This window comes from Petromyzon marinus, chromosome 72 (genome assembly GCF_048934315.1).
Source record: "Petromyzon marinus isolate PM22_M1 ecotype Great Lakes invasive population chromosome 72, UKy_Petmar_22M1.pri1.0, whole genome shotgun sequence".
Taxonomy (NCBI): domain Eukaryota; kingdom Metazoa; phylum Chordata; class Hyperoartia; order Petromyzontiformes; family Petromyzontidae; genus Petromyzon; species Petromyzon marinus.
In genome coordinates this window covers 331,697-355,049 of record NC_133738.1, presented here as the reverse complement: position 1 = coordinate 355,049, position 23,353 = coordinate 331,697, and the positions used below count along the sequence as shown (strand labels likewise).

The 23,353-nt window shown below is 49.9% G+C and overlaps 1 protein-coding gene across 1 annotated transcript in view; it reads left to right on the top strand.

The window, feature by feature from the left end:
* Positions 1-11,716: 11,716 nt before the first annotated feature.
* LOC116958102 (ess-2 spliceosome associated protein) overlaps positions 11,717-23,353 on the top strand; it is a 36,509-nt gene continuing 24,872 nt past the window's right edge. Inside the window, exons 1-3 of the mRNA XM_076055626.1 lie at positions 11,717-11,812; positions 16,518-16,722; positions 18,727-18,816. Coding sequence (XP_075911741.1) covers positions 11,717-11,812; positions 16,518-16,722; positions 18,727-18,816 — 391 coding nt within the window. The remainder of the gene's footprint in view (positions 11,813-16,517; positions 16,723-18,726; positions 18,817-23,353) is intronic.

The following is a 23,353-nucleotide window of genomic DNA, read 5'->3' as shown; positions in this document are numbered from 1 at the left end:
GATTTAACATTGAAGTCTATTGGAGACTTTAACATTGAAGTCTATGGGAGGATTTAACATTGAAGTCTATGGGAGACTTTAACATTGAAGTCTATGGGAGACTTTAACATTGAAGTCTATGGGAGACTTTAAAATTGAAGTCTATGGGAGACTTTAACATTGAAGTCTGTGGGAGTCTTTAACATTGAAGGCAATGGGAGACTTTAACATTGAAGTCTGTGGGAGTCTTTAACATTGAAGTCTATGGGAGACTTTAACATTGACGTATATGGGAGACTTAATCATTGAAGTCTATGAGAGACTTTAACATTGAAGTCTATGGGAGGATTTAACATTGAAGTCTATGGGAGACTTTAACATTGGAGTCTATGGGAGCCTTTAACATTGGAGTCTATGGTAGACTTTAACATTGAAGTCTATGGGAGAATTTAACATTGAAGTCTATAGGAGACTTTAACATTGAAGTCTATGGGAGCCTCTAACATTGAAGTCTATGGGAGACTTTAACATTGCAGTCTGTGGGAGACTTTAACATTGAAGTCTATGGGAGTCTTTAACATTGAAGTCAATGGTGAGACTTTAACATTGAAGTCTATGGTGAGACTTTAACATTGAAGTCTATGGAAGACTTTAACATTGAAGTCTATGGGATACTTTAACATTGCAGTCTATGGGGAGACTTTAACATTGAAGTCTGTGGGAGACTTTAACATTGAAGTCTATGGGAGACTTTAACATTGAAGTCTATGGAAGCCTCTAACATTGAAGTCTATGGGGAGACTTTAACATTGAAGTCTATGGGAGACTTTAACATTGAAGTCTATGGTAGGATTTAACATTGAAGTCTGTGGGAGACTTTAACATTGAAGTCTGTGGGAGATCTTCTTTGGTTCTTTCGGTAAAGTCACCACCACGTAGAATGAGAATAAAATAATAAATTGATAAAATAAAATAACACAATAATATTCTCACGACGTTTCGGCCACAACACAAGCGGCCTTCATCAGGTGAAGGGACGAGACTGTCTGGTAGGACAGCGCTGGAGTCTATGGGAGACTTTAACATTAGAGTCTGTGAGATACTTTAACATTGAAGTCTATGGGGAGACTTTAACATTGAAGTCTATGGGAGACTTTAACATTGCAGTCTGTGGGAGACTTTAACATTGAAGTCTATGGGAGACTTTAACATTGGAGTCTGTGGGAGACTTTAACATGAAGTCTATGGAGAGACTTTAACATTGAAGTCTATGGGAGACTTTAACATTTAAGTCTAAGGGAGACTTTAACATTGGAGTCTACGGGAGACTTTAACATTGGATTCTATGGGAGTCACTAACATTGAAGTCTATTGGGAGACTTTAACATTTAAGTCTTTTGGAGACTTTAACATTGAATCAGAATCAGAAAGGGTTTTATTCGCCATGTAAGTTCACACCGACACGGAATTTACTTTGGCAGGATGGTGCATACATTCAACATATAGGAATCTAAAATCTTAAATAAGTTTTAAACAAGTCTTACTATAATAAGGGTTAAAAGTCTAACACTAAGGGGCTGAAGTATATAAAATTAAATAAATATCGAATATAAAATAGCTTTAAGATATAATTTAAAAATACAAATAGGGAAACATAGTTATTATCAGCAACGTGTCGTTATGTAGATCAAATGTTAAAAACAGTGTTAGCCCTTGGCCTTGTTTAACAGGCCAGCAGCAGATGGGAAGAATCTGTTTTTATGGCGTGAGGTTTTGGTCCTGATGGACCGAAGCCTTCTGCCGGAGGGGAGTAGCTGAAACAGAGAGTGTCCAGGGTGGGAGAAATCGGCCATAATCTTCCTCGCTCGCCTCATAGACCTTGTCGTGTGCAGGTCCTCGAGGGTCGGTAGATTGCAGGCAATTACCTTCTCAGCAGTGTGGATGATACGCTGCAGTCTGCTCTTGTCCTTGGCAGTGGCAGCAGCGTACCAGACGGTTATGGAGGAGGTGAGGATGGATTCAATGATCGCTGTATAGAATTGCACCATCATTGTCTTTGGCAGGTTGAATTTCTTCAGCTGCCGTAGAAAGTACATCCTCTGTTGAGCTTTCTTGGTGAGGGAGCTGATGTTCAATTCCCACTTGAGGTCCCGGGAGAGAATAGTGCCCAGGAAGCGGAAGGACTCTACAATTTTTACTGGGGAGTCTAACAGGGTGATGGGGGTGAGTGGTGCTGTATTCTTCCTGAAGTCCACAACCATCTCAACTGTCTTTAGAGCATTTAGCTCTAAGTTGTTCTGGCTACACCAGGTCACCAGATTGTCAGCTTCCCACCTATAGTCAGACTCATCCCCACCAGAGATCAGCCCAATGAGGGTGGTGTCATCCGCAAACTTCAATAGTTTGACGGACAGATGATTGGAGGTGCAGCTGTTGGTATACAGGGAGAAGAGCAGAGGGGAAAGGACGCAGCCCTGAGGAGTTCCGGTGCTGATGGACCTGGAGCCAGAGACTTGTGTTCCCAGCTTAACGCACTGCTTCCTGTCAGACAGGAAGTCTGTGATCCATTTACAGGTGGTGTATGGCACGTTCAGCTGGAAGAGCTTGTCCTGAAGCAGGGCAGGGATGATGGTGTTGAAGGCAGAGCTGAAGTCCACAAACAGGATCCTGGCGTAGGATGCTGGGGCGTCCAGATGCTGTAGGGTGAAGTGGAGGGCCATGTTAACTGCATCGTCCACAGACCTGTTGGCTCTGTAGGCAAACTGAAGGGGGTCCAGGAGAGGGTCTGTGATGGCTTTGAGGTGTGCCAGGACCAGGCGCTCAAAAGACTTCATTACCACAGATGTAAGGGCGACCGGTCTGTAATCATTTAGTCCTGTTGGCCTTAGCTTTTTGGGCACAGGGATGATGGTGGAGGACTTGAGACAGGCTGGTACATGGCATGTCTCCAGGGAGGTGTTAAAGATGTTGGTGAACACCGGAGACAGCTGGTCAGCGCAGTGCCTGAGGGTGGCTGGAGAGACAGAGTCCGGCCCGGCTGCTTTGCGTGGATTCTGCCTCTTGAAAAGTCTATTAACTTCTTCCTCCTGAAAGGAGATAGTCGTCTCTGTAGTATTGGTGGGGGATGGGGCCTCTTGGGTTGGAAGGGGTGGTTCAGGACAGTCCAATTGTCTTTCAAATCTACAGTAGAACTCGTTCAGGTCGTTGGCTAGGCGGGAGTCGTTAGTGGTGTGGGGGGCTCTGGGTTTGTAGTTGGTGATCTGCCTGAGCCCTCTCCAGACAGAAGCAGCGTCGTTTGTAGAGAACTGGTGTTTTAGTCTCTCTGAGTACAGTCGTTTAGCCTCTCTCACCGCTTTGCTAAACCTGTTCTTCGACTCCTTGAATCTGTCTCTATCTCCACTCCTAAACGCTTCCTCCTTCTCCAACCTCAACCTTCTGAGCTTTGCTGAGAACCAGGGCTTATTGTTGTTAAAGTTCACCCTGGTACGTGTTGGGATACAGCAGTCCTCACAGAAGCTGATGTAGGACGTCACAGCCTCTGTGAGTTCATCCAGACTATTGGTAGCAGTCGTGAACATATCCCAGTCAGTACAGTCTAAGCACGCCCGCAAATCTTCCACAGCCTCACTGGTCCACTGTTTAGATGTCCTCACAGCAGGTTTACAGAGTTTTAGTTTCTGCCTGTATGCAGGAATCAGGTGGACCATGGCATGGTCAGAGTGTCCTAGTGCTGCTCGGGGGACGGCATGATAGGCTCTACTGACTGTAGTGTAGCAGTGATCCAGAGTGTTCCCTTCTCTGGTTGGGCATTTAATGAATTGTATGTATTTGGGGAGTTCGTGGCTGAGATTACCTTTGTTAAAGTCGCCAAGTACGATAACCAACGAATCTGGATTTGCTCGCTCCACACTCAGAATCTGATCGGCGAGCATGCGTTGGGCTTCTTTAACCTGAGGACAAGGCGGCAAATAAACTCCGACCAAAATGAGCGACGCGAACTCGCGAGGCGAGTAAAACGGTTTACAGGTTATAAAAATTGATTCAAGGAGTGGAGAACAATGTTGCAGAATCACTGTGACATCTACACACCAGCCACTGTTAATGTAAAAACAAATACCACCGCCTTTCGTCTTGCCGGAGAGTGCTATGTCACGATCCGATCTTACAAGATGGAATCCTGCTAGTTGTAGCGAAGTGTCCGGAATCAAATCACACAGCCATGTTTCCGTGAAGCACAATGCAGAAGCTGAAAGAAAGTCTTTGTTTTTTACCATCAGTAGCTGAAGTTCATCCATTTTGTTGTACAGTGAACGTACGTTGGAGAGGAAAAAGCTCGGAAGCACTGTTCGGATCCCGCGTCTGCGTAGCCGTACTAGAGCCCCCGACCGTTTACCCCTTGGGCGGCGTTTCGTTGCTTGAGCAAAGCCTAGCGCGGCATTGACTAGAATGCCTACTAATTCTGCCGCTGGAAGCAGAAAAGTAGGAATTAAATCCACAGGAGTTGTTTCCCTGATATTTAAAAGTTCGTCTCTTGTTAGAGAACTCCGAAAATCTTGGCAAAACACTGAATTGACAGACAAAACAAGACAAAACAGGGCGCACCGACCGGCTGAGGCTACCATCATCAGCGCCATCTTCGCACCAGCACGGGTGTGCTGAACAGCAGGACTCCCTCACCAGCACTGGTGTGTTGAACAGTAGGCCCCTCTCACTAGCATGGCAGTGGTGAACAGCAGGCCCCTCTCACCAACACGGGGGTGATGAACAGCACGCCCCTCACACCAGCACGGGTGTGATGAATAGTAGGCCTCTCTCACCAGCACCGGTGTGATGAACAGCAGGCCCCTCTCACCAGCACGGGTGTGTTGAACAGCAGGCCCATGAAGTCTATGGGAGACTTTAACATTGAGGTATGTGGGAGACTTTAACATTGAAGTCTATGGGAGACTTTAACATTTAAGTCTAAGGGAGACTTTAATATTGGAGTCTACGGGAGACTTTAACATTGGATTCTATGGGAGTCACTAACATTGAAGTCTATTGGGAGATTTTAACATTTAAGTCTTTTGGAGACTTTAACTTTGAAGTCTATGGGAGACTTTAACATTGAGGTATGTGGCAGACTTTAACATTGAAGTCTATGGGAGACTTCAACATTGAAGTCTATGGGAGACTTCAACATTGAAGTCTATGGGAGCCTTTAACATTGAAGTCTATGGGGAGACTTTAACATTGGAGTCTATGGGAGACTTTAACATTGAAGCCTATGGGAGCCTCTAACATTGAAGTCTATGGGAGACTTTAACATTGAAGTCTATGGGAGACTTTAACTTTAAAGTCTGTGGGAGACTTTAACATTGAAGTCTGTGGGAGACTTTAACATTGAAGTCTGTGGGAGACTTTAACATTGGAGTCTATGGGAGTCTCTAACATTGAAGTCTATGGGAGACTTTAACATTGAAGTCTATGGGGTGACTTTAACATTGGAGTCTATGGGGAGACTTTAACATTGAAGTCTATGAGAGACTTTAAAATTGAAGTCTATGGGAGACTTTAACATTGAAGTCTGTGGGAGACTTTAACATTGAAGTCTGTGGGAGACTTTAACATTGAAGTCTGTGGGAGACTTTAACATTGGAGTCTATGGGAGTCTCTAACATTGAAGTCTATGGGAGACTTTAACATTGAAGTCTATGGGGTGACTTTAACATTGGAGTCTATGGGGAGACTTTAACATTGAAGTCTGTGGGAGACTTTAACATTGAAGTCTATGGGAGACTTTAACATTTGAAGTCTATGGGAAGACTTTAACATTGAAGTCTGTGGGAGACTTTAACATTGAAGTCTATGGGAGACTTTAACAATGAAGTCTATGGGAGACTTTAACATTGGAGTCTATGGGGAGACTTTAACATTGGAGTCTATGGGGAGACTTTAACTTTGGAGTCTATGGGAGCCTCTGACATTGAGGTTGCGTGGATTATTTTTGCTGCTATGGGCGTCCACGCGATGTCGGCCAGGGCCGCTTCTCAGAAACGAAGTGAAACGGCTCAGTGACAAAGAGCTCTACGGATCTTCGGATTCACCTTCACGATTCTGCTTTAGTTAAATCCTACCGTCGGAATCGATTACTTTGTTTACGTTAACTTAACATCAGCGTGGGAACCGACGAACGACCGAATCGATTATCTTTGTTACGTTCACTTAACACAGGGTTACGAATCGCCGATTATACGAATCGATTAATTTTTTACCTCAGCTTAACATTGGTTGGAATCGAATAATAAATCAGTAACATTTGGAATCGAATGGTCAGTCACACCCCCTCATACGCAGCAGCTGCAATCGACGGTGACGTCACCGCATCCGGTGTCCGTCGAAGAATCGAAAATACCCGGTCGAGAATCGATAACGGCGGGGGTCGATTCCCCGCACACTTCACGTTAGAGGCAAGTGGTGGGCGGGGTGGTTGGCGGTGAAATCGAGAACGCAGTCAAATCGATCGATTCCGATTCTCTCTCAACGTTACTCTTAGGGTGAGGGGAAGGAATCGACAGCGGTGAGAATCGACCGCAACGAGCGTACACCGTGCGAATCGATTCACGGCCCACTCTGTTCAAGTCTTCTCAAAACAAGCGCCTTAGGGGCTTGGTCGACGTTTCGCTACCACCACCCCCTTCCCCAACGCCACCCACCCACCACCACTGAGATTTCAAAGTAACGCAAACAAAAAGAAATTAAACTCCCGTTGGAAGGACGCGGCTGAGGCGGTGGCGGTGGTCGTGGCTGGGCGGCAGGGCAAACTCAGGCAAGCCGCAGGCTTCAACTTCCACGGCGGAGTTCCCTCAGACAAGGCCGCAGGTTTTTATTTCTTAATTAATTTATTATAATTTTTCTTTTTGGAGACGTTAATCTTCGTCATTTTTTTTTGTATTATAATAACTTATAGTAAGTGGTTAATGTTTAATTGACAATCGACTCATTGTTTACCCCAACACCCCTAAGACTGCTGTGCCAGGCTAGGTGTAGGTCACGGGACAGACCCAGCAGGTGACATGGGGTTGTACTGGCTGTGCCAGGCTAGGTGCACCAGGAGGAGGTCACGTGACAGACCTAGGTGACATGGGTTGTGCTGGCTGTGCCAGGCTAGGTGCACCAGGAGGAGGTCACGTGACAGACCTAGGTGCCATGGGTTGTACTGCTGTGCCAGGCTAGGTGCACCAGGAGGAGGTCACGTGACAGACCCAGCAGGTGCCATGGGGTGTACTGCTGTGCCAGGCTAGGTGCACCAGGAGGAGGTCACGTGACAGACCTAGGTGACATGGGTTGTACTGCTGTGCCAGGCTAGGTGCACCAGGAGGATGTCACGTGACAGACCTAGGTGCCATGGGTTGTACCGCTGTGCCAGGCTAGGTGCAGGTGGTGGTCACGTGACAGACCCAGCAGGTGCCATGGGTTGTGCCGCTGTGCCAGGCTAGGTGCACCAGGAGGATGTCACGTGACAGACCTAGGTGCCATGGGTTGTACTGGCTGTGCCAGGCTAGGTGCACTAGGAGGAGGTCACGTGACAGACCTAGGTGACATGGGTTGTACTGCTGTGCCAGGCTAGGTGCACTAGGACGAGGTCACGTGACAGACCTAGGTGCCATGGGTTGTACTGGCTGTGCCAGGCTAGGTGCACCAGGAGGAGGTCACGTGACAGACCCAGCAGGTGCCATAGGTTGTACTGCTGTGCCAGGCTAGGTGCAGGTGGTGGTCACGTGACAGACCCAGCAGGTTGTACTGCTGTGCCAGGCTAGGTGCAGGGCACGGGACAGACCCAGCAGGTGCCATGGGGTGTGCTGCTGTGCCAGGCTAGGTGCACCAGCAGGAGGTCACGTGACAGACCAAGCAGGTGCCATGGGGTGTGCTGCTGTGCCAGGCTAGGTGCAGGTCACGGGACAGTCCTGTATAACGTAGTGTATAGCAGCGCGAGAATGCACCGCATCTGCCCCCTGCTTTGACACACACACGGCGCACACACACACACGGCGCACACACACATACACACGGCGCACACACACACACGGCGCACACACACATACACACGGCGCACACACACACACGGCGCACACACACATACACACGGCGCACACACACACACGGCGCACACACACATACACACGGCGCACACACACACACGGCGCACACACACATACACACGGCGCACACACACACACGGCGCACACACACACACACACGGCGCACACACACACACGCACAAACACACACACACACGGCGCACACACACACACGCACACGTACACACACGCACGCACACACACACACACACACGGCGCACACACACACACGCACACGTACACACACGCACACACACACACACACGCACACACACACACACGGCGCACACACACACACACACGCACACACACACGCGCACACACACGCGCACACACACACACACACAAACACACACACACACACGCACACGGCGCATACACACACACACACACGGCGCATACACACACACACACACAAACACACACACACGCACATACGCACACACACACACACGCGCACAAACACATCAATGCGTGTGTGTTGAACTTCTTTCGCACCGTGCGTAGCCGAGGGTGCTAATCCCAGACGCTCGGAGGGAGAGAGAGACGGAGAGAGAGACGGAGAGAGACCCCTTGAAGAGACACCGCAGCAGAGAGACACCAGCGGAGACAGACACCACAGCAGAGAGACACCAGCGGAGAGAGACACCACAGCAGAGAGACACCAGCGGAGAGAGACACCAGCGGAGAGAGACACCAGCGGAGAGAGACACCAGCGGAGAGAGACACCAGCGGAGAGAGACACCAGCGGAGAGAGACACCAGCAGAGAGAGACACCAGCGGAGACAGACACCAGCGGAGAGAGACACCAGCGGAGAGAGACACCTCAGCAGAGAGAGACACCAGCAGAGAGAGACACCAGCAGAGAGAGACACCAGCGGAGAGAGACACCAGCGAAGAGAGACACCAGCGGAGAGAGACGCCAGCGGAGAGAGACACCACAGCAGAGAGACACCAGCGGAGAGAGACACCAGCGGAGAGAGACACCAGCGGAGAGAGACACCAGCGGAGAGAGACACCAGCGGAGAGAGACACCAGCGGAGACAGACACCAGCGGAGAGAGACACCAGCGGAGAGAGACACCAGCGGAGAGAGACACCACAGCAGAGAGACACCAGCGGAGAGAGACACCAGCGGAGACAGACACCAGCGAAGAGAGACACCAGCGGAGAGAGACACCAGCGGAGAGAGACACCAGCGAAGAGAGACACCAGCGGAGAGAGACACCAGCGGAGAGAGACACCAGCGGAGAGAGACACCAGCGGAGAGAGACACCACAGCAGAGAGACACCAGCGGAGAGAGACACCAGCGGAGAGAGACACCAGCGGAGAGAGACACCAGCGGAGAGAGACACCACAGCAGAGAGACACCAGCGGAGAGAGACACCAGCGGAGAGAGACACCAGCGGAGAGAGACACCAGCGGAGAGAGACACCAGCGGAGAGAGACACCAGCGGAGAGAGACACCAGCGGAGAGAGACACCACAGCAGAGAGACACCAGCGGAGAGAGACACCAGCGGAGAGAGACACCAGCGAAGAGAGACACCAGCGGAGAGAGACACCACAGCAGAGAGACACCAGCGGAGAGAGACACCAGCGGAGAGAGACACCAGCGGAGAGAGACACCAGCGGAGACAGACACCACAGCAGAGAGACACCAGCGGAGAGAGACACCAGCGAAGAGAGACACCAGCGGAGAGAGACACCAGCGGAGAGAGACACCACAGCAGAGAGACACCAGCGGAGAGAGACACCAGCGAAGAGAGACACCAGCGGAGAGAGACACCAGCGTAGAGAGACACCAGCGGAGAGAGACACCTCAGGAGAGAGACACCAGCGGAGAGAGACACCAGCGGAGAGAGACACCAGCGGAGAGAGACACCTCAGCAGAGAGACACCAGCGGAGAGAGACGCCTCAGGAGAGAGACATCAGCGGAGAGAGACACCAGCGGAGAGAGACACCAGCGGAGAGAGACACCTCAGCAGACAGACACCTCAGGAGAGAGACACCACAGCAGAGATACACCAGCGAAGAGAGACACCAGCGGAGAGAGACACCAGCGGAGAGAGACACCAGCGGAGAGAGACGCCAGCGGAGAGAGACACCAGCGGAGAGAGACACCAGCGGAGACAGACACCACAGCAGAGAGACACCAGCGGAGAGAGACACCAGTGGAGAGAGACACCAGCGGAGACAGACACCAGCGGAGAGAGACACCAGCGGAGAGACACCAGCGGAGAGAGACACCAGCGGAGACAGACACCAGCGGAGAGAGACACCAGCGGAGAGAGACACCACAGCAGAGAGACACCAGCAGAGAGAGACACCAGCGAAGAGAGACACCAGCGGAGAGAGACACCAGCGGAGAGAGACACCAGCGGAGAGAGACACCAGCGGAGAGAGACACCACAGCAGAGAGACACCAGCGGAGAGAGACACCAGCGGAGAGAGACACCAGCGGAGAGAGACACCAGCGGAGAGAGACACCAGCGGAGAGAGACACCAGCGGAGAGAGACACCAGCGGAGAGAGACACCAGCGGAGAGAGACACCAGCGGAGAGAGACACCAGCGGAGAGAGACACCAGCGGAGAGAGACACCAGCGGAGAGAGACACCAGCGGAGAGAGACACCAGCGGAGAGAGACACCAGCGGAGAGAGACACCAGCGGAGAGAGACACCAGCGGAGAGAGACACCAGCGGAGAGAGACACCAGCGGAGAGAGACACCAGCGGAGAGAGACACCAGCGGAGAGAGACACCTCAGCAGAGAGACACCAGCGGAGAGAGACACCAGCGGAGAGAGACACCTCAGCAGAGAGACGCCTCAGGAGAGAGACACCAGCGGAGAGAGACACCAGCGGAGAGAGACACCAGCAGAGAGAGACACCACAGCAGAGAGACACCAGCGGAGACAGACACCAGCGGAGAGAGACACCACAGCAGAGAGACACCAGCGGAGAGAGACACCACAGCAGAGAGACACCAGCGGAGAGAGACACCAGCGGAGAGAGACACCAGCGGAGAGAGACACCAGCGGAGAGAGACACCAGCGGAGAGAGACACCAGCGGAGAGAGACACCAGCGGAGAGAGACACCAGCGGAGAGAGACACCAGCGGAGAGAGACACCACAGCAGAGAGACACCAGCGGAGAGAGACACCAGCGGAGACAGACACCAGCGAAGAGAGACACCAGCGGAGAGAGACACCAGCGGAGAGAGACACCACAGCAGAGAGACACCAGCGGAGAGATACACCAGCGGAGACAGACACCAGCGAAGAGAGACACCAGCGGAGAGAGACACCAGCGGAGAGAGACACCAGCGGAGAGAGACACCAGCGGAGAGAGACACCAGCGGAGAGAGACACCAGCGGAGAGAGACACCAGCGAAGAGACACCAGCGGAGAGAGACACCAGCGGAGACAGACACCAGCGAAGAGAGACACCAGCGGAGAGAGACACCAGCGGAGAGAGACACCAGCGAAGAGAGACACCAGCGGAGAGAGACACCAGCGGAGAGAGACACCACAGCAGAGAGACACCAGCGGAGAGAGACACCAGCGGAGAGAGACACCAGCGGAGAGAGACACCAGCGGAGAGAGACACCAGCGGAGAAATGATCTCGTCGGCTTTGGCGGTGGCCGAGGCTTCCGAGCAGACGGCAGCGAGGAGAGCACGAGTCAAGGTTCTCGATGAGGACAAATATGTAGCGGTGAGTTCCACTTACACCTCACTGTGCCTGCACTGTGCACTGCTTTGCACTGCTTTGCACTACGCTATGCACTGCAATGTACACTGCACTACTATACACTACACTATACACTACATTACTATACACTACACTACTATAAACTACTATACACTACTATACACTACACTATACACTACACGACTATACACTACTATACACTACACTACTATACACTACTATACACTATACACTACACTACCATACACTACACTACTATACACTACTATACACTACACTATACACTACACGACTATACACTACTATACACTACACTATACACTACACTATACACTACACGACTATACACTACTATACACTACACTATGCACTACACTACTATACACTACACTACTATAAACTACTATACACTACACTACTATACACTACAATACTATACACTACACTACTATACACTACATTACTATACACTACATTACTATACACTACACTACTATACACTACACTACTATACTCTACACTACTATAAACTACACTATACACTACACTACTATACACTACACTACTATACACTACACTACTATACACTACAATACTATACACTACACTACTATACACTACATTACTATACACTACATTACTATACACTACACTACTATACACTACACTACTATACACTACACTACTATAAACTACTATACACTACACTATGCACTACACTACTATACACTACATTATACACTACACTACTATAAACTACACTACTATACACTACACTACTATACACTACACTACTATACACTACACTATACACTACAATACTATACACTACACTACTATACACTACACTACTATACACTACACTACTATACACTACAATACTATACACTACACTACTATACACTACACTACTATACACTACATTACTATACACTACGCTACTATACACTACACTACTATACACTACACTACTATACATTACACTACTATACACTACACTACTATACACTACACTACTATACACTACACTACTATACACTACACTACTATACACTACAATACTATACACTACACTACTATACACTACACTACTATACACTACACTACTATACACTACACTACTATACACTACACTACTATACACTACACTACTATACACTACACTACTATACACTACACTATACACTACACTACTATACACTACACTACTATACACTACACTACTATACACTACAATACTATACACTACACTACTATACACTACACTACTATACACTACACTACTATACACTACACTACTATACACTACACTACTATACACTACACTACTATACACTACACTACTATACACTACACTATACACTACACTATACACTACACTACTATACACTACACTACTATACACTACACTATACACTACACTATACACTACATTACTATACACTACACTATACACTACACTATACACTACACTACTATACACTACACACTACACTATACACTACTATACACTACACTACTATACACTACACTACTATACACTACACTACTATACACTACATTACTATACACTACACTACTATACACTACACTATACACTACACTATACACTACACTACTATACACTACACTACTATACACTACACTACTGTACACTACACTATACACTTCACTATACACTACACTACTATACACTACACTACTATACACTATATTACTATACACTACACTATACACTACACTATACACTACACTACTATACACTACACTACTATACACTATACTATACACTACACTACCATACACTACACTGCTATAAACTACACTGTACACTACACTATACACTACACTACTATACACTACACTACTATACACTACACTACCTATACACTACACTACTATACACTACACTATACACTACACTATACACTACATTACTATACACTACACTATACACTACACTACTATACACTACATTACTATACACTACACGACTATACACTACACTATACACTACACTACTATACACTACACTACTATACACTACACTACTATACACTACACTACTTTACACTACACTATACACTACACTACTATACACTACACTATACACTACACTACTATACACTATACTATACACTACACTACCATACACTACACTGCTATAAACTACACTCTACACTACACTATACACTACACTACTATACACTACACTACTATACACTACACTACTATACACTACACTACTATACACTACACTACTATACACTACACTATACACTACACTATACACTACACTATACACTACACACTACTATACACTACACTACTATACACTATACTACTATACACTACTATACACTATACTCTACACTACTATACTCTACACTACTATACACTACACTACTATACACTACACTACTATACACTACACTATACACTGCCCTACTGTACACTACACTATACACTACACTATACACTACGCTATACACTACTATACACTACACTATACACTACACTATACACTACACTACTATACACTACATTACTATACACTACACTATGCACTACACTATGCACTACACTACGAAACACTACACTATACACTACACTATACACTACACTACTATACACTACACTATGCACTACACTATGCACTACACTACGAAACACTACACTATACACTACACTATACACTACACTACTATACACTACACTACTATACACTACACTATTATACACTACACTTCTATACACTACACTACTATACACTACTATCAACTACACTATACACTACACTACTATACACTACACTACTATACACTACACTATGTGCTACACTATGCACTACACTACTATACACTACACTATACACTACACTATACACTACACTACTATACACTACACTACTATACACTACACTATACACTACACTACACACTACACTATACACTACACTACTATACACCACTACTATACACTACACTATACACTACACTACTATACACTACACTATACACTACACTACTATATACTACACTACTATACACTATACACTACACTATACACTACACTACTATACACTACACTACTATACACTACACTATACACTACTATACACTACACTACTATACACCACACTACTATGCACTACACTACTATACACTGCACTACTATACACTACACTATACACTACACTACTATACACTGCACTACTATACACTACACTATACACTACACTACTATACACTACACTGCTATACACTACACTATACACTACACTATACACTACACTATTATACACTACACTGCACACTACACTACTATACACTACACACTACTATACACTACACTACTATACACTACTATACACTACACTATACACTACGCTACTATACACTACACTACTATACACTACACTACTATACACTACTATACACTACACTACTATACACTACACTATACACTACATTATACACTACACTACTATACACTACACTATTATAAACTACACTATACACTACACTATACACTACACTACTATACACTACACCACTATACACTACTATACACTACACTATACACTACTATACACTACACTATACACTACACTACTATACACTACACTATACACTACTATACACTACACTACACACTACTATACACTACACTACTATACACTACTATACACTACACTATACACTACGCTACTACACACTACACTACTATACACTACACTACTATACACTATACACTACACTACTATACACTACACTATACACTACCATACACTACACTATACACTACACTATACACTACACTACTATACACTACACTACTATACACTACACTACTATACACTACACTATACACTACCATACACTACACTACTATACACTACACTATACACTACACTATACACTACGCTACTATACACTACACTATACACTACACTACTATACACTACACCACTATACACTACTATACACTACACTATACACTACTATACACTACACTATACACTACACTGTACACTACACTACTATACACTACACTATACACTACTATACACTACACTATACACTACGCTACTATACACTACACTACTATACACTACACTATACACTACACTACTATACACTACACTATACACTACGCTACTATACACTACACTATACACTATACACTACACTATACACTACACTATACACTACGCTACAATACACTACACTATACACTACACTACTATACACTACACTACTATACACTGCACTACTATACACTACACTATACACTACTACTATACACTACACTATACACTACTACTATACACTACACTATACACTACACTATACACTACGCTACTATACACTACACTACTATACACTACACTATACACTACACTACTATACACTACACTACTATACACTACACTATACACTACACTACTATACACTACACTATACACTACGCTACTATACACTACACTATACACTACTACACTAGACACGAGTATCGTGGCGGGTCCGTGGCCTGTTGGGAACCGGGCCTCACAACAACAGCAGCAGCAGCAGCAGAGCGGTGAGTCTGCACAGGGCCCGCCCACTTTCCGTCCACGCACCCTTCCCCCCCCCCACACTGCTCACTCAGCCTCAGTCTCAGCCCTAGTTGAGATCTGCCCTCTCCCTACCCCACCCCCCTCGGGCAGAGCGTGGAGGCGATCATTGTCCGTGACTTCTTCCCGGACGTGGAGAAGCTCCGGGCGCAGAAGGAGTACCTGGAGGCGGAGGAGATGGGGGACCTGCAGCTGATGAGACACATCGCCCTCAAGTACACCCAGCAGCAGCAGCAGCAGGGGCAGCAGGGGCAGGGGGTGGCACGGGAGACGCGCGGGGACACGGACAGGCAGCCTCGTGAGACACGCAGACGCGCACAGAGAGAGAGAGAGAGACACGCACACACACACAGACATACACACACAGAGACACACACACACACAGAGACACAGACAGAGACACACACACAGAGACATAGAGACACAGACAGAGACACACACAGAGACACAGAGACACAGACAGAGACACACACACACAGAGACACAGACACACACACACAGACACACACACAGAGACACAGAGACACACACACAGACACACACACAGACACACACACACAGACACACAGAGACACAGAGACACACACACACACACAGAGACACAGAGACACACACACAGACACACACACATACATACACACACAGACACACACTCGCAGACACACACACAGACACGCACACGCACACATACACACACATACACACACACGTACACACACAGACACACACACATACACACACACACAGACACACACACAGACACACACACAGACACACACACACAGACACACACACAGACACACACACATACATACACACATACACACACAGACACACACTCACAGACACACACACAGACACGCACATGCACACATACACACACATACACACACACGTACACACACAGACACACACACGTACACACACAGACACACACACATACACACACACAGACACACACACAGACACACACATACACACAGACACACACACACAGACACACAGACATGCACACACACACAGACACACAGACACACACATACATACACACACACATTCACACACACATACACACAGACACACACATACACATACACACATTCACACATACACATACATACACACATACACACACATACACACACATACACACACCTGTACACACGTTGATTGTAAGTCCCTGCTGCCTTTGTCTCCAATAACTCTCTCCCATGCCTCCCTCTCGCTCCCTCCCGTGTCTCCCTCCCCGTGTCTCTCCCCGTGTCTCTCCCGTCTCCCTCCCCGTGTCTCTCCCCGTCTCCCTCCCCGTGTCTCCCTCCCCGTGTCTCCCACCCGTGTCTCTCTCCCTCCCTCCCCGTGTCTCCCTCCCTGTATCTCCCTCCCGTGTCTCCCTCCTTGTGTCTCCCTCTCTCCCCGTGTCTCCCTCCCCGTGTCTCCCTCCCCGTGTCTCCCTCCCCGTGTCTCCCTCCCTTCCTCCCCGTGTCTCCCTCCCGCTGTGTCTCCCTCCCTTGTCTCCCTGTGTCTCTCTCCCCGTGTCTCTCTCCCCGTGTCTCCCTCCCCGTGTCTCCCTCCCCTGTCCGTGTCTCCCTCCCTGTATCTCCCCCCCTGTGTCTCTCTCCCCGTGTCTCTCTCCCCGTGTCTCCCTCCCCGTGTCTCCCTCCCTGTGTCTCTCTCCCCGTGTCTCTCTCCCCGTGTCTCCCTCCCTGTGTCTCCCTCCCCGTATCTCCCTCCCCGTATCTCCCTCCCTGTGTCTCCCTCCCCGTGTCTCTCTCCCCGTGTCTCTCTCCCCGTGTCTCCCTCCCCGTGTCTCTCTCCCCGTGTCTCTCTCCCCGTGTCTCTCTCCCCGTGTCTCCCTCCCCGTGTCTCTCTCCCCGTGTCTCCCTCCCTGTGTCTCCCTCCCCGTATCTCCCTCCCTGTGTCTCCCTCCCCGTGTCTCTCTCCCCGTGTCTCCCTCCCCGTGTCTCTCTCCCCGTGTCTCCCTCCCTGTGTCTCCCTCCCCGTATCTCCCTCCCTGTATCTCCCTCCCCGTGTCTCTCTCCCCGTGTCTCCCTCCCCGTGTCTCCCTCCCTGTATCTCCCTCCCCGTGTCTCCCTCCCTGTGTCTCCCTCCCTGTGTCTCTCTCCCCGTGTCTCCCTCCCGTGTCTCCCTCTCGTGTCTCCCTCTCGCTCCCTCCCCGTGTCTCCCTCCCCGTGTCTCCCTCCCCGTGTCTCCCTCCCCGTGTCTCCCTCCCTCCCTCCCCGTGTCTCCTCTCCCCCTCCCTCCCCCCTCCCCCCCCTCCCCCCCCGTGTCGTCATCTCCACAGCGGTGACTCCGGCCTCCTTTGAGACTCCGGAGCCGGGCAGCCGAATCCGAACCCCCAGGGGAAGGGAGGAGATGAGGCGTGGAGGTGCAGGTGAGACCCTCGCACAGACAAAGCTGCCCCAGGTAGCCTCTAGCAGTGCTGTAGGGGCAAGTGCTGTGTTAGTAGCGAGTAGCAGCAGCAGTGTCTATGTACTACACACACCACACACACAGACAAAGCTCCCCCAGGTAGCCTTTAGCAGGCTGTAGGGGCAAGTGCTGTTAGTAGCGAGTAGCAGCAGCAGTGTCTATGTACTACACACACCACACACACAGACAAAGCTACCCCAGGTAGCCTCTAGCAGGGCTGTAGGGGCAAGTGCTGTCAGTAGCAGCACCTACACACAGACAAAGATCCCCCAGGTAGCCTCTAGCAGGTTGTAGGGGCAAGTGCTGTTAGCTAGCGAGTAGCAGCACCTACACACAGACAAAGCTCCCCCGTGTAGCCTCTAGCAGGCTGTAGGGGCAAGTGCTGTCAGTAGCAGCACCTACACACAGACAAAGCTCCCCCGTGTAGCCTCTAGCAGGCTGTAGGGGCAAGTGCTGTCAGTAGCGAGTAGCAGCACCTACACACAGACAAAGCTCTCCCAGGTAGCCTCTAGCAGGGCTATAGGGGCAAGTGCTGTTAGCTAGCGAGTAGCAGCAGCAGTGTCTATGTACTACACAAACCACACACACACAGACAAAGCTCCCCCAGGTAGCCTCTAGCAGGTCTGTAGGGGCAAGTGCTGTTAGTAGCGAGTAGCAGCAGCAGTGTCTATGTACTACACATACCACACACACAGACAAAGCTACCCCCAGGTAGCCTCTAGCAGGGCTGTAGGGGCAAGTGCTGCTAGCTAGCGAGTAGCAGCAGCAGTGTCTATGTACTACACACACCACACACACAGACAAAGCTCCCCCAGGTAGCCTCTAGCAGGGCTGTAGGGGCAAGTGCTGTTAGCTAGCGAGTAGCAGCAGCAGTGTCTATGTACTACACACACCACTCACACAGACAAAGCTACCCCAGGTAGCCTCTAGCAGGGCTGTAGGGGCAAGTGCTGTTAGTAGCGAGTAGCAGCACCTACACACAGACAAAGATCCCTCGGGTAGCCTCTAGTAAGTTATAGGGGCAAGTGCTGTTAGTAGCGAGTAGCAGCACCTACACACAGATAAAGATCCCCCGTGTAGCCTCTAGCAGGCTGTAGGGCCAAGTGCTGTTAGTAGCAGCACCTACACACAGACAAAGATCCCCCGTGTAGCCTCTAGCAGGCTGTAGGGGCAAGTGCTGTTAGTAGCAGCACCTACACACAGACAAAGATCCCCCGTGTAGCCTCTAGCAGGCTGTAGGGGCAAGTGCTGTTAGCTAGCAGCACTACCTATGAAGGCTACCGGCACTGTAGCACACAGAGGGGGTGGGTAGCCAGCACCAGCACGCCCGGCCGCCTTTGTCTCTCCCAGTGCTAGCGATGTTTACTACACACCGCACCAGGTACTCATTTGAGGCTGAGTCGACCTAGGGGAGGCCCAGGTACCTGTTTAGATAATAGTCGCTGGTGTTGGCCATGAGCGGGAATGGAACCCAGGTCACCAGGTTAGTAGCACTGCGTAGTGCTACCGCTCCACTACCGCTCTCCATACACACACTCACACACACACTCACCCACACACACACTCACCCACACACTCACTCACCCACACACTCACTCACCCACACACACACACACTCACCCACACACACACTCACTCACCCACACACTCACCCACACACTCGCCCACACACACACTCACCCACACACTCGCCCACACACATACTCACCCACACACTCACTCACCCACACACTCACCCACACACTCACCCACACACTCACTCACCCACACACTCACCCACACACTCACCCACACACTCACCCACACACTCGCCCACACACTCACCCCACACACTCACCCACACACTTACTCATCACTCACCCACACTCACCCCACACACTCGCCCACACACACTCACACACACACTCACCCACTCACTCACCCACACACTCACCCACACACTCACCCACACACTCACCCAGACACTCACTCACTCACCCACACACTCACTCACCCACACACTCACCCACACACTTACTCACTCACACACTCACCCACTCACTCACCCACTCACTCACCCACACACACTCACCCACACACTCGCCCACACACACACTCACCCACACACACACTCACCCACTCACTCACCCACACACTCACTCACTCACTCACCCACACACTCACTCACCCACACACTCACCCACACACACTCACCCACACACTCACCCACACACTCACTCACCCACACACTCACTCACCCACACACTCACTCACCCACACACTCACTCACCCACACACTCGCCCACACACACACTCACCCACACACTCACTCACCCACACACTCACTCACCCACACACTCACCCACACACTCACCCACTCACACACTCACTCACCCACACACTCACCCACACACACACTCACTCACCCACACACTCACTCACCCACACACTCACCCACACACTCACCCACACACCCACCCACACACCCACACACTCACCCACACACTCACCCACACACTCACTCACCCACACACTCACTCACTCACTCACCCACACACTCACCCACTCACACACTCACCCACACACACACTCACCCACACACACACTCACCCACACACCCACCCACACACTCACCCATACACTCACCCACTCACTCACCCACACACTCACTCACCCACACACTCACCCACCCACACACTCACCCACACACTCACCCACTCACCCACCTACTCACTCACCCACCTACTCACTCACCCACCCACACACTCACTCACTCACCCACACACTCACCCACACACTCACCCACACACTCACTCACCCACACACTCACCCACACACTCACCCATTCACCCACACACACACTCACTCACCCACTCACTCACCCACACACTCACTCACCCACTCACTCACCCACACACTCACTCACCCACATACTCACCCACACACTCACCCACACACTCACCCACTCACCCACCCACACACTCACTCACCCACACACTCACCCACCCACACACTCACTCACCCACACACTCACTCACCCACACACTCACCCACACACCCACACACTCACCCACACACCCACACACCCACACACTCACCCACACACTCACCCACACACTCACCCACACACTCACTCACCCACACACTCACTCACCCACACACTCACTCACCCACTCACCCACCTACTCACTCACTCACACACTCACTCACCCACTCACTCACCCACACACTCACTCACCCACTCACTCACCCACACACTCACTCACCCACACACTCACCCACTCACTCACCCACACACTCACTCACTCACCCACTCACTCACCCACACACTCACTCACCCACACACTCACCCACTCACTCACCCACACACACTCACTCACCCACCCACCCACTCACTCAACCACACACTCACCCACTCACTCACCCACTCACTAACCCACCCACCCACTCACTCACCCACTCACTCACCCACTCACTCACCCACTCACCCACTCACTCACCCACTCACCCACACACTCACCCCACACACTCACCCACTCATTCACCCACACACTCACTCACCCACTCACCCACTCACTCACCCACTCACCCACACACTCACTCACTCACCCACACTCCACCCCCACTCACCCACACACTCACCCACTCACTCACCCACTCACCCACTCACTCACCCACCCACACACTCACACACCCACCCACACACTCACCCACACACTCACCCACACACCCACCCACTCACCCACACACTCACCCACCCACACACTCACCCACACACTCACTCACCCACACACTCACTCACCCACACACTCACTCACCCACACACTCACCCACACACTCACCCACCCACCCACTCACCCACACACCCACACACTCACCCACTCACCCACACACTCACTCACCCACTCACTCACCCACACACTCACCCACTCACCCACACACTCACTTACCCACACACTCACTCACCCACTCACTCACCCACACACTCACCCACACACACTCACTCACCCACACACTCACCCACCCACACACATACTCACCCACACACTCGCCCACACACACACTCACCCACACACTCACTCACCCACACACTCACCCACACACTCACCCACACACTCACCCACTCACCCACACACTCACCCACTCACCCACACACTCACCCACACACTCACCCACACACCCACTCTCTCACTCACTCACACACTCACACACACACTCACCCACACACTCACCCACTCACCCACCCACACACTCACTCACCCACACACTCACCCACCCACCCACTCACCCACACACTCACCCACCCACACACTCACTCCACACACTCACCCACACACTCACCCACACACTCACCCACCCACTCACCCACTCACTCACTCACTCACCCACACACTCACCCACACACTCACCCACACACTTACCCGCACACTCACCCACACACACACTCACCCACTCACCCACACACTCACCCACTCACCCACACATTCACCCACTCACCCACTCACTCACCCACTCACCCA